At 40.8% G+C, this 14,237-nt stretch overlaps 1 protein-coding gene and 1 pseudogene across 2 annotated transcripts; one reads left to right on the forward strand and one right to left on the reverse strand.

Annotated features, from left to right (window-relative positions):
* Positions 1–344: 344 nt before the first annotated feature.
* LOC133559764 (cysteine-rich protein 2-like) lies at positions 345–3,941 on the forward strand (annotated as a pseudogene).
* A 1,063-nt stretch (positions 3,942–5,004) lies between these two features.
* Positions 5,005–12,211, reverse strand: LOC133558770 (transcription factor 7-like 2). Of its 2 annotated transcripts, none has more exons than XM_061909931.1 (12): positions 11,946–12,211; positions 11,798–11,863; positions 9,809–9,894; positions 9,520–9,676; positions 9,112–9,216; positions 8,892–9,014; positions 7,305–7,566; positions 7,157–7,222; positions 6,722–6,810; positions 6,502–6,587; positions 5,890–6,098; positions 5,005–5,806 (listed from the first exon to the last, which is right to left on the reverse strand). In XM_061909931.1, exons 1-6 carry the CDS (start codon positions 12,195–12,197, stop codon positions 8,937–8,939), a joined length of 744 nt encoding a protein of 247 aa, XP_061765915.1. In that variant the 5' UTR covers positions 12,198–12,211; the 3' UTR covers positions 5,005–5,806; positions 5,890–6,098; positions 6,502–6,587; positions 6,722–6,810; positions 7,157–7,222; positions 7,305–7,566; positions 8,892–8,936. The 2 variants fall into 2 exon arrangements, with proteins under 2 accessions (XP_061765915.1, XP_061765914.1); XM_061909930.1 differs by having other exon boundaries at positions 6,722–6,813.
* Positions 12,212–14,237: the final 2,026 nt, after the last annotated feature.

Genomic DNA, 14,237 nt, shown 5'->3' on the forward strand with positions numbered 1-14,237 from the left:
ACTTCCAAAACGAAGAGTTCCAGTGGCAATGATGAAACCACTTAAAGAGGAAATCACAAGTCTTGTAGACAGAAAGAAACACCGAATGGATCAGTGGCATGGTGTCGGTACAGAAACCCAATGGCAGGCCCAAAATTTGTATCGACCCAAGACCACTCAACAAAGCTCTGAAGAGAAGCCATTTTCCACTTCCAACAATAGATGACATTTTACCAGACCTAGCAAAAGCAAACGTTTTCACTGTGTGTGATGTGAAGCACGGTTTTTGGCACGTGAATCTAGATGGAGAGTCGACCTATCTGACGACATTTGCAACTCCTTTTGGTCGATTTCGGTGGCTGAGAATGCCAATGGGCATCAGTCCAGCGCCTGAAGTGTTTCAACGTAAAGTAACACAGGCGTTAGAGAATTTGCCAGGCAACTACATCATCGTAGATGACATCCTGATTACAGGAGAAGGAGACACAAAAGAGGATGCAGTAAAGAACCATGACAAGAACTTGAGACTTTTTCTAGAAAGGTGCACAGAAAGAAACATCAAGCTGAACACGGACAAATTCAAGCTCAGGAAACAGGAAGTCTCCTATATTGGTCATCTGCTCACGGCGGAAGGACTCAAAGTTGACCCAGAAAAAGTGCGCGCCCTCACTGAAATGCCTGCACCGACAAATGTGAAAGGTGTTCAGAGACTGGTAAGAAACGTCAACTCTTTATCCAAGTTTTATGAGCGTCTGTCAGACGATTGTGAAATACTAAGACAACTCACACACAGAGTGTCTATGGGAATGGACAGACGTGCAGGAAAATGCATTCAGAAGAATCAAAGACAAGATAACACAAGTTCCAGTATTGAAATACTACAGCCCGGAACAAGAGTTGATGTTACAGTGCGATGCAAGTGAAACAGGACTAGGAGCAGCGCAACACAAGGAGATAAACCAGTGGCATATGCAAGTCCTGCTTTGACGATGACAGAAAGAGGCTATGCACAAATTAAAAAAGAATGTTTGGCTATCGTGTTCGGCATGGAAAAGTTTCACCAATACACATATGGTCGTCTAGTCAGAGTGCAATCGGACCACAAGCTTCTAGAGACTATCATCAAAAAAACACTGTTAAACGCTCCTATAAGACTGCAACTGCTTCTCAGACTACATAAGTATGATCTGAACATCATGTATATGCCTGGACGTGACATGCTACTCGCTGACACTTTGAGTAGGGCATACCTGCAAAACGCCAACAAAAGTCAGACTGAGTTGGAGGTCGAATGTGTCAACATGGTTGATTATGTGCAGATCTAAGCTGAAAGAATGGACAATATACGCACAGCGACAGGATCAGATCCAGAACTACAAAAATTAATCAACACTATCCAACAAAGGTGGCCAGAAGATAAAAAAGGTGTACCTGTTGAAATAACTAACTTTTACTCGTTACAGGATGAACTGAGCACCCAAAATGGACTGGTTTTCAGGGGACAGAGAGTCGTGATTCTATACTCGCTCCAAAAGGACATCACTCAGAGGATTCACTCTTCTCACCTGGGAACAGAGGGATGCCTCAGGAGGGCAAGAGACTGCGTGTATGAACGACCATATCAAAAAGCATGTTGCTAAATGTGACACATGTCGATCTATGGACACAAAACAACAAAGAGAGACACTACAGCCCCATGAGATCACTACCAGACCATGGGCTAAAGTGGGAACAGACTTGTTCACTTTTGACAACAAAGAGTATCTAGTGACTGTAGACTACTACTCCAATTTCTGGGAGGTGGACTACTTGCCAGATACAGAGTAAAGCACAGTCATTCAAAAGCTGAAAGCTCACTTGGCACGACAAGGCATTCCGGACGTTATTTTTTCAGACAACGGACCCCAATTTAGTTCTGCAGAGTTTGCAAATTTCAGTCGCAAATGGGAATTTATGCACAAAACTTCCTCTCTTGGCTATCAGCAAAGTAATGGCAAAGCGGAATCAGCTGTTAAAACTGCCAAACGACTGATGAGGAAGGCAAAACTAGCTGGACAGGACCCATATCTAGCAATTTTGGACCATCGCAACACCCCAACTCAAGGTTTGGATACAAGCCCTGCACAAAGACTCTTAAGCAGAAGAACAAGGACCCTTCTGCCGATTAGAGACAGCCTACTAGAGCCAAAAGTGACCAACAATGGGTCAGGAGTCGTGAAGAACCGACAGAGACAATCAAAATACTACAACCAAACTGCCAAGGACATGGACTCTTTGAAACCAGGTGATGTTGTGAGAGTGCAGCCTTTTGATACGAACACCTTATGGAGAAAGGCTACAGTGGGCACTCCACTTGGTAACAAATCCGATGCAGTGGAGCTGGACACAGGCAGTGTTCTCAGAAGAAATCGTCGCCATTTGAGAAAAGCTGTGGATACGCAACCGGACAGGTCAGAACAATCACAAACTGAGACAAGATTCGACCCAGTGTCTCAAAACACTGAGAGCTTACAAACCACTACACGGTCAGGACGTGTGGTACAGCGTCCAAGACTTTTGAATGACTTTGTGAGTATTTACCTTCAGAGAAAAAAAAAGAAAGAAATGTGAACTGAGGTTGATGTATGATGAGTAAAGGCTGTTATGGTTATGTTCTAAAAATAAGCTAAAGCTAAGATACATTGTGTGGTAACTAAAAGGAAAAGAAAAATAGAAAAGTTATGCACTGCGAAACTGAATGTAAAATTTGTTTTGCACTAAGAATGTTTCAATTAAGTAGCAATTTGAAAATGCATACTATTTTGAGTTTCTATAGTAGCAACTTAAAAGTTAATTTTGTTGGATTTAAAATTTGAAAATAACACTTTCTTTTTTTTTTTTTTTAAAGAAAAGGGATGTAGCAATAGGAATTGCTTGTACGTGTGTTGTTCCTACTCAGAGGTTTTAGAGTGATGCACCGGGAGAAGTGTGCCGTGTATGTTGAATGGCAACTGTTGAATAAAGTTCCCAGTGAGTAGGGTAAAGCTCAACCGTCCAGTTTGTATAGTCATTTAAGTCAGATCAAGCTGAAACACTCGAAATGCCCCAAGTGTGACAAGGTGGTCTACTTTGCTGAGAAAGTGTCATCGCTAGGCAAAGACTGGCACAAATTGTGTCTCAAGTGCGACCGCTGCAACCAGCATCTGAACGCCTTACTGCCACAAGCCGTGCTACGCTGCCCTCTTCGGGCCAAAAGGCGTGAACATCGGCGGCGCCGGCTCCTACGTGTACGACACCCCGGCCAACAACAACAACATCCCAACAACTGGCGGGGACTCCTCGTCCTCCAGAGCGGAGGAGAAGACCTTTTCAGGCAAGCCTCTCTCTAAGCCTGGCAGCATCACCACCTTCTCCAACCTATGTGCCAGATGTAACAAGAAAGTGTACTTTGCTGAGAAGGTGGCATCACTGGGCAAAGACTGGCATCGCCCCTGCCTGCGCTGTGAGAGGTGCGGCAAGACTTTGTCCGCCGGCAGCCATGCACAGCATGATGGCCAGCCGTACTGCCACAAGCCGTGCTACGCCGTGCTCTTCGGGCCCAAAGGCGTCAACACGGGCGGCGAGGGCAGCTACATCTACGAGCCTGCGCAGTAATTGCCCGCGCTATTTTTGGCGAGCAAAGACTAAAGTGCTTGTTTTACGTCCCAAAATGTGGAGAGTATTAGCTGTGGTGTGTTGTGTATAACTGCAACGTCATTTATGATTCCTGTCATTTCAACACCTTGAAAATAAGCTGTAACATTTTTCTCTTGTTATTGATCGTAACAATCTCGTTTGTGTTCCGTTAGCTGCTAACGACTTTTACTGTCTTTTGTTTATTATCATTATCTGTTGCTTTATCTTAAGACACATTGTAACTCATATAAATATTCATTTTAAAGTGTATATTTTCTCAACAGATTGATATCTTGTATTAACAATAAATCCACAAAAAATGATACATTTAGTTATACTGCATTTGTCCAATTTTTCAATGACATAAAAACGACTGACGCTTTAAATTCTCGATGTATTTAAAAGAAATATTTGTTCAAAGCAAGTTACACAGACCTAGCTAGCGCGTTAGCAATAGCTGCTATAATGTTAGCAAAAGTAAACTTGATTCATCGAACTAAAATTGATTCTAAGTTTACATAAACTTACCTCTAAATCTCTTGGGTTCATATTGGCCTCCAGGATGTCGGGAACTCGATATAAAAGCAGTAAAAACCACATTAATGAGCAGTAAGGGTCACAAAAATGTAATGAAAACTAAGTATGCTGTCCAAAATGGCGTCACGTACAGACTAAAACCAACTACACACTCCGAAAAGTTAATAGTACTAAAATAAAATGTGTTACACTTAGTAGAACATCCCTCCATTTTCTACCGCTTATTCCCTTTTGGGGTCGCGGGGGGAGCTGGCGCCTATCTCAGCTACAATTGGGCGGAAGGCGGGTACACCCTGTACAAGTTGCCACCTAATCGCAGGGCCAACAGAGATAGACAACTTTCACGCTCACATTCACACACTAGGGTCAATTTAGTGTTGCCAATCAACCTATCCCCAGGTGCATGTCTTCGGAGGTGGGAGGAAGCACACAGAAAAATCCCGAGCCCGGGATTGAACCCAGGACTTTGTATTGTGAGGCAGACGCACTGTCCCCTTTCCCACCGTGAAGCCCACATAGTAGATCATATAAGATTATTTAGTAGAGTTGAACTACAGGTGGCCCAAACTTTTTAGGAATCCTATAGGAGAATTTTTTCCCCCCCAAAAAACCCTCATAGTAATACACATGTTGATTAAAATAAATAAATACAAATTCTGCCACAGAAGTTTTTTGTATTTGAAACATTTCAACGTAAACACAATACAACTGTTTTGAAAATAACTAACTTCAAAATAATTCAAGTACACATCTTAAAACTGGTATAAATTAAACAATAACAAGCAATAATATTTGTATTACCTATTGAATAGAAGAATAGAGTAGAATGGACTTTATTGTCATTATGTTTGCATATAACGGGATAAAAAAGACTCCAACTTAAGGTGCGGTAATGGAAACAAATATGGGATAAAAATAAATTACACAAAAGTAATAAAGATAAAAAAATAAGTATTGAAAAAAACAGACTATGAGCCAATAAAAATAAGCAATCTTGTACAATATACAAAATACTGTACGATATAAAGAACAAGACAAGAGTACCGGAGTAATTACAATCATTGTCGGATGTATTGTACTTGAAGGGTAATATTGCACAGTAGGGTATTAGAATAGGATATTGTATAGGGGTGACATACTTATAAGTCTGAGTTCAAGATGGTGACGGCTTGGGAAAAAAGCTGCACCTGACCAATGGTAGCAGGTCGAACAGGTGGAAGCCAGGGTGTGTGCTGTCCTTGGTGATGTTTTTTGCTCTGTTGAGGCAACGGGAGTTGTGTGAATCTTTCAGGAAGGGGAGGGGGCAGCAGATGATTTTTTTGTGCAGAGTTTATGACCCTCTGAATCGCCTTTTTGTCTGCTTCAGTGCAGCTGGCGTACCACACTGTTATGCAGTACGTCAGCAGGCTCTAGAAAGACGAGCGATAGAAGGTCACCATCAGCTGCATCTCCAGTCTGTTCTTCCTCAGCACCCCTCAGGAAGTTGAGTGTCCGCTGGGCCTTCCGGATGACCATAGTTGTATTTGGGGTCCAGGAGAGGTCAGCAGATATGAGGGTGTCGCGGAACTTAAAAGAGCTTACTCTCTTCACCTCATTGCCGTTGATGTAGAGGGGTGCGGGTTCTGCAGTGATTTTCCTGAAGTCAAAGATGAGTTCCTTGGTATTTGTGGTGTTCAGTGCCAGGTTATTCACTGAATATCACGCTGATAGTTTCAGTACCTCATCTCTATATGCAGACTCATCCACCCCTGTAATGGGTCCAACCACAGTTGTGTCATCGGCAGATGATGGTGTTCTCCGGATGGGCTGGACTACAGTCATGGGTGTAGAGAGAAGACAGCAAAGGGCTCAGCACACAGCCCTGTGGAGAGCCAATGCTGAGTGTGCGGGAGTAGGAGAGATGGGGCCTCTTGTTTAGATGACTGGCACTAATAGAAAACATAAAAGTGTTAAGAGTATTAACTGTAACAGGACATAGATATAAATAAACATCATTATGCAATTGTATACAAAATTAAATGTATTCTATGAAATTGTCATTAAAAGACAACATGTTTACATGTTACATATGAAACAGTAATTGCGAGGCATGACTTGAGAGTCATGTTTCATGTTTGCTTGTCCAAATGTGATAATGTTATAGTGAAATGCCATCTTCTAAGCAAAGTCCACTTTATTGTGGAAATCAAACTCCCAGCATTGTCCATTGAGTCTTCAGGTAGCACATGTTGCAGCAGCAGCAGTGCATTCACAAAGCTGGGAACTAGCAGCTGTGCAAAGACTCATCTCCAATCACACCTGACTTGTTTAGTTGTTGTGTTGATTCGTCACCTTGCGGATATTCAGCTGAGCTTTGACTTTGGACATTTGTGCTTTCCTGAAGATGATTAAGCATGCCTTCCTGGACATCATATTTCCTATTTTGACACAAACAAACAAAATAAAGAAGTATAAATCATTGAATGATTAAGAAAGCACCCTACAAAAATCCACTTAAATTGTAAACATTTACTAAAAGTGAAATTTAAAACATTTAATACCCAGCTCTTACTTGGATGTAGAGACCTTTGTGGAGGCAGGAATGTGTTCATGAGTTATAGTTGCACACTACGGCAACCTCTTTGGGGGTACTTCAAGACACTGCTGAGGACATACAAACATGTATGGAATCAAACTGTGTCCATTGGTGAGATGTACTTGATCACAAAAAAGACCCCGAAAAAACATTGTAATCTAACCTGAGAACTTCTGGTCAATTTTGTGGGTAAACTGATCTTAGTAAACTTGAATTTCCACCATGAAACTTGGTTGACAATCTATTTTTTTATTGTCAGACACATTCTATGCTAGGCCAATTTGCTTCTCGTAACTAATACATTCTAAAATCTGATATGCTATGTAGTTCATACTAAACATTTCAATTAAATCCTCTATTCATATAACTGCTGAGTGTAAAGTGTGTATGTGTTTGTGTCAAAATTTTTACCGGTGGTGTGGGAACATGCAGGTGATGAACAGGCCACTCAGAGACTGGGTACTGATGGTTCATGTACTGTGGACAAGAAGGAGGAATTTCATATATTCTCTCAAATAGTTTTCTTTTTCAATTGAATGTTTGGTTTTCCCACCCTTACCTGCTTGGTAACATCACCTAGTGGGTTCATGTTTAGGTAAGATGGCTGCATGCAACTGGAATTAGTTAACTAGTCACCCAGATAACCTATGTAATTTTCTGTTAACAGCGTTAACATGGGTAGTTCGTCTGTGTCAATCACTGCAGGCGGTGGTGAATCTTGTCCAGGACGCCCATCTCCACCATGAGTTCAAGCAGCGACATCAGGAGCTCGTACCAATCTGCCTCCTCTCCAGTAAATAGTTACAGCAATCCCCAGATTGCTGTAACAGACACAAAAAAAACATCCTTAAGTATAGAACTCCATAAGTTCATAAAATGTCTATCCGTCTTCACAGTTCTTATAAGCACAATCACCTAACATTTTAAATGTTTTGAAAACCAAAATGATTAAAATATTCACCAAGAAATGTCTGGAAATCAAGCTAACGTTTAGTTCTGCTTCAGAGGTGAGATTTTCTGAACACAAAACAATTAACCAAAAACTTATGATAGGTGTGATTTATACTGTCCAGGACAGGTCACATGTCACCAAATACCTATTTGAGTAACGGTCAAGTTGATACGGTTACAAATTTAAATCATCCTCTGCTAACCAGTGGTCATTAATGATACATTTACAGTTATTTTCCCTCTGAATGTTGTTTGATAGTATTTAGTTAACAGTGGACTATTTGTGACATCACTGATTGACAAACGCACCTTTGTAGGGATTTTAATATATGCTCGTCTCATGCCTTCCCACCTGTTCTGATGTCAACAAGAGAAAAATATTTACGTTTTTATTTGTCTGCAACATTTTACTAATTTGTCAAATTGGGTCACACAAAGTTGATTACCACTAAACTCAGACATAAAACAAATCAGTACTACTTGGTTTGAGGGACCACAAGAAAAGGTGGGATGAATAATTATTATTTTAGTCTAATCCTGGCAGGCACACATTTGTTATTAGTTTAACTACCATAAAAACCACTCAAGGATATTTGTCGCGTAAACAAGAATGTGGTACACAGTAACGTGCTCAACCTTTTGTCAACACATTTGTATTTTATCTTATCCTATCTCACAAGATAACAACCATCAGCTATAAAATAACGTTTAAAGTGTTTATATCTGAGTGGGGCAAGGCGAGATCCCAGCTGTGATTAATGTCTTTATGCATTAATGAGGGCTAAATATATTTATATATTTATATGCATTAAGTTGTATGGTTGATGATGTCTTACCCCGGAAGATCCAACAAAATATGAAGTCTGTCTGTTTTCTCGTTACATTAAGACTTTAGCTTTATTTTCCAAAGTTTGCAGTTTAATTTTATTTCTACAAATCGGCTGCTATACCGCCCTTTGAAAAACCCTGCTTTCATGGCTTTTTGTCAGCGTTAACTGCGTGACATGACGTCTGAGAGCAAACTCCATTCTCATCGACTAATTAGCTTGTTAGTTTTTGTTTGTCTCGAGCTAATGATGGTAATTAAAGAGTGAAGGGGAATAGTTATGTAGCTGGTCCTAGTCAATACATGACAAAAGTCAAATGTTAAGGCTCAATTGGAGGAAAAGGTATTCCTGAATGTAAAAATGCATACCTACTAGGGAGCATCAAAGTGCATTCATGTTTGCAGGTCTGCATTTTATTCTGTCACACAGTGACAAACACATTGATTGATCCTTGTTGAGACTGTTGCTCTCTGCTTCCTCTTTCTTTTGCCCTGTAACAGGCACACACACACACATTTATATGAAGAACACTTCACATGAACTGATAGAAAGCATGTTCATTGATGAACATGACTATGGTGGACTTACGTAGTTGTCTGTGCAGGACCAGTTTGGGTACAACTCCCGGTGGATTCTGTTCTCTACGTCAGCAAGCCGATAATTTTCCTGCTGCGACGCTGAGAGCGACTTCCACTGGGGACACATAAACATACATTTTTCACACACAACTACAGTTTCAGTATTTTTCACCTTGAATAAATATGAAGCTGCTGTGACATCATACTGCCATAATTTGCCAGTGGATTCAACAAAATAGAGAACAACATGAGCCTGTTCTTACGGCTGAGCAGCAAGTGCAAACTTCAATAGGTGAAACTTTGACAGAGCAATACCTCTTGTCTGCAAGCCATATAAACTACAGTATAATAGGAGGAAATACAGCAATTTACTTTCTGAACACATATACATGCAAGTTCATAGTTTGAATATACTAACCATGTTACCCAGGACTTTATTAGCCTCAGCATTGTTACTGATATTCAGCTGAGCTTTGACTGTTGACATTTGCTCTTTCCTGAAGATCATGAAGGCATTTGGCGGCTTTTTAATATAGGCCTTCTCTCCACCCTCCAGGAGCTCACATTTCCTTTTTCTACATAAACAAACCAAAAAAAGAAAGATGTATAAATAATTGAATGGTTAAGAAAAAAACCTCCAAATATCCACCTAAACTGTATATATCTATTAAAAGTGAAATGAAAAATATTTAATATCAAACTCTTACTTTGATGCAGAGACTTTTATGGCGGTAGGAATGTCCTTTTGAGTTGCATGCTCCGGCAGAAACTTTGGGGGTACTTCAAGACACTGCTGAGCACACAAAAACATGTATGGAGTCAAACTGTGTCCATTGATGAGACATACTAGTGGGTTCATGTCCAAGTAAGGAAATGTCCTCTTTTGCGGGACTGTCCAGACAGGGTTTCTTAAATGCCTCAAATGTCCGGCGTTTTGTGTCAAGGTTGCGTGTATTTTCAATGTATGTACAGGTTTAAAAGAGGATTAAAACATAAATTGTGAAGGTGTGTGTACGCAGCAACATTCTTGAGGGAGGGACAGAGACAGAGAGAGCGAGGTAGTGGACTGATTGACAAGCAAGGCATACTTGGTCAACAGCCAAACAGGTCACACTGAGGGTGGCCGTTTAAACAGCTTTAAAGGCCTACTGAAATGAGATTTACTAATTTAAACGGGGATAGCAGGTCCATTCTATGTGTCATACTTGCGATATTGCCATATTTTTGCTGAAAGGATTTATTAGAGAACATCGACGATAAACTTCGCAACTTTTGGTCGCTAATAAAAAGGCCTTGCCTGTACCGGAAGTAGCAGAAGATGTGCGCGTGACGTCACGGGTTGTGGAACTCCTCACATTGTTTACAATCATGGCCACCAGCAGCAAGAGCCATTCGGACCGAGAAAGCGACGATTTCCCCATTAATTTGAGCGAGGATGAAAAAAAAAAGACGGCAGAGGGAGCGATTCAGATGTTATTAAACACATTTACTAGTATAATCCTGGAAAGCCACGTTTCTCGACAAGGCGAAGCGAAAGCAGCCGTTGGGGCCGGGCTGAGATTTTTTTTCACCCTCCTCCACGGTGGAAGCATCCCACGTTCGGGGGCGGCCGGTCGGAGGAGGCAACAGAGTCCGCAGCTGCATCTTTGACAGGTGCACGAGGAACGACGCAAGCTGTTCGCTCATGTCTACGGTAAGAGCCGACTTATTACCACAATTTTCTCACCGAAACCTGCCGGTTGACATGTGGTAGGGAACCATGTTCGCTTGACCACTCTGTTTCATAGTAAAGCTTCACCGTCATCTTTCGGGAATGCAAACAAGGAAACACCGGCTGTGTTTGTGTTGCTAAAGGCAGCCGCAATACACCCCTTCCCCCCTACATCTTTCTTCTTTGACGTCTCCATTATTAATTGAACAAATTGCAAAAGATTCAGCAACACAGATGTCCAGAATACTGTGTAATTATGCGATTAAAGCAGACGACTTGTAGCTGGGATCGGGGCTGGAACGAAATGTCCGCTACACGCGTCATCATAGCGCAACGTTTTCAACAGGATACTTCGCGCAAAATTTAAAATTGCAATATAGTAGACAAAAAAGGACATATTGGCATATGTTGCAATGTTAATATTTCATCATTGATATATAAACTACCAGACTGCGTGGTCGGTAGTAGTGGGTTTCAGTAGGCCTTTGACACTGTCACAAGTATGTGCCACACTGTGAACCCACACCAAACAAGAATGACAAACACATCAGGAGAACATCCGCACCGTAACACAACATAAACACAACAGAAAAAATACCCAGAACCCCATATTATCAACCACTTTCTATGCCCAACCAATTTGTTTATTGTAAGTAGCAACTTGTCCAGGGTCAATGCAGCTGAGATAGGCTCCAGCACCCCCCGCGACCCCGAATTGATTGAAACATTTATTAGTAGATTGCACAGTACAGTACATATTCCGTACAGTTAACCACTAAATGGTAACACCCAAATAATTTTTTCAACTTGTTTAAGTTAGGGTCCACGTTAATCAATTCATTGTATGGATAAGCGGTAGAAAATGGATTGATGATACTAAAATCTGATAGACTTTTTACTTCTTAATGAACACTCCAATTAAATCCTCTGTTCACTTAACTGCCAAGTGTAAAGCACACGTGTGTGCATGTGTGAAAGTTCTTACCGGTGGTGTGGGAGCATACAGGTGATGAACAGGCCAATCAGACACCGGGTACTGATGGTTCATGTACTGTGGAGAAGAAAGAGGAATTTGATATATTCCGTCAGATAGTTTTCTTTTTTAATTTAATGTTTGGTTTTCCCACCCTTACCTGCTTGGTAACATCACCTAGTGGGTTCATGTCCAGGTAAGATGGCTGCATGCAACTGGAGTAAGTTAACTGGTCACCCAGGTAACCTATATCATTTTCTGTTAACATGGGTAGGTCGTCTGGGTCAACCAGTGGAGGCGGTGGTGAATCATTGTCCAGGACGCCCATCTCCACCATGGGTTCGAGCAGTGGCATCAGGAGCTCGTACCAATCTGCCTCCTCTCCATTAACCTCTCTTGGTGTCAGCGCCATGCCGGTGCAAAGATGGAGATTGCTGTCACAGACACAAAAAACCTTCCTAAATATAAACCTCCAAAAGTTCATAAAATGTCCAACCATCTTCACTGTTCTTACAATTACAAATAACACAATCAACTAAGATTTCAAATGTTTTGAAAACCCAAATGATTAAAAATACTCACCAAGAAGTGTATCCAAATGTCTGGAAATCAAGCTAATGTTTAGTTCTGCTTCAGAGGTGAGATGTTCTGACCACAAAACAGTGACTAAATGAACCAAAAACTTATGATGGGTGTGATTTATACTGTCCAGGACAGGTCACGTGTCACCAAACACATCTTTGATCAACGGTCAAGTTGATATAAAAAAAATTGCATCATCATCTCCTAACCAACGGTCATTAATGATACATTTACAGTAATATTGTATTATTCCAATTTTTCGATTACAAAAAAACGATAGACGCTTTAATCCGATGTATTTAAAAGTAAACGTAGATGTATTTAAAAGAAATAAATAGTATTTGTTCATAGCAACTTACACAGACCTATAGCTAGCGCGCTAGCTTTAGCTGCTCATGTTAGCAAAAGTAAACTTTATTCATCGAACTAAATTGCTTTTAAGCTTACATAAACTTACCTCTAAATCTCTTGGGTTCATATTGGCCTCCAGGACGTCGGGAACCCGATATAGAAGCAGTAATATCCACATTAATGAGCAGTTAAGTGTCACAAAAGTATAATGAACACTGAGTGTATTGTCCAAAATGACTTCACGTACAAACAGAATAAAACCAACTACACACTCGGAAAAGTTAATAGTATTAAAAAAATACGTTACACTTAGTAGAAAATATAAAGTGATTTAGTAGAGTTGACAGGTCTCTCAAGCTTTTCAAGACCACCAGGGAATCCTATAGGAGAAAAAACTTTTTCCAAAAACCTTATTACACATGCTGATTAAAAAAACAACATCAAATTCATTCAAGTACACATCTTAAAACTGACAAATTAAACAATAACAAGACTGGAACTGGTAAAGAGCAATAATATTTGTATTACCTACCTATAGAAAACATTAAAAAGGGTGTTAGGCCTTGGTTTTATTGACAAGCACGTGGTTATGGTCTGCGTTTATTTTGAACATGCATACAATTAAAACATGATACATCACAATTTCCATTTTCTCTTTTCAACATGTTCGAAAAGGAGTAGGAAGAAGCAGAGTTGATTTAATCCTAGCCTTTTCCCATTAATTAGCAATTAGTAACCCCTTTGTTCACCTCTTGTTCTCGATTTGCTCACATTTTACTCCATACAAAATTAAATCCAAACATACATATACATACATACATACATATATATATATATATATACATATACATTTTCTATTGATTATTCCCTTTGGGGTCGCTGGTGCCTATCTCAGTTACAATTGGGCGGAAGGCGGTGTACACCCTGGACAAGTCGCCACCTCATTGCAGGGCAAACACTATATAATAACAAAAAGACACACAAAACATTTTGACCTTCTGTCATTATGGTCAATAAAACCAAACTTGTCATATTTTATAAACCGCTTATTCCCTTTGGGGTCGCGGGGGGCGCTGGTGCCTATCTCAGCTACAATCGGGCAGAAGGCGGAGTACACCCTGGACAAGTCGCTACTTAATCGCAGTTCCAACACAGACAGACAACATTCACACTCACATTCACACACTGGGGCCAATTTAGTGTTGCCAATCAACCTATCCCCAGGTGCATGTCTTTGGAAGTGGGAGGAAGCCGCAGTACCCGGAGGGAACCCACGCATTCACGGGGAGAACATGCAAACTCCACACAGAAAGATGTGTTGTGTGTCTTTTTGTTATTATATAGTGTTGGCCCTGCAATGAGTGGCGACTTGTCCAGGGTGTAAATTTCCTTCAATCCCGAGCCCGGGATTGAACCCTGACTACTCAGGACCTTCGTATTGTGAGGTAGACGCACTAACCCCTCTGCCACCGTGAAGCCCTGGACAACTGGTTAACAAATGTAATTTAGATAATTTTCT

This window comes from Nerophis ophidion, linkage group LG09 (assembly GCF_033978795.1).
Source record: "Nerophis ophidion isolate RoL-2023_Sa linkage group LG09, RoL_Noph_v1.0, whole genome shotgun sequence".
In the NCBI taxonomy this organism is placed as follows: domain Eukaryota; kingdom Metazoa; phylum Chordata; class Actinopteri; order Syngnathiformes; family Syngnathidae; genus Nerophis; species Nerophis ophidion.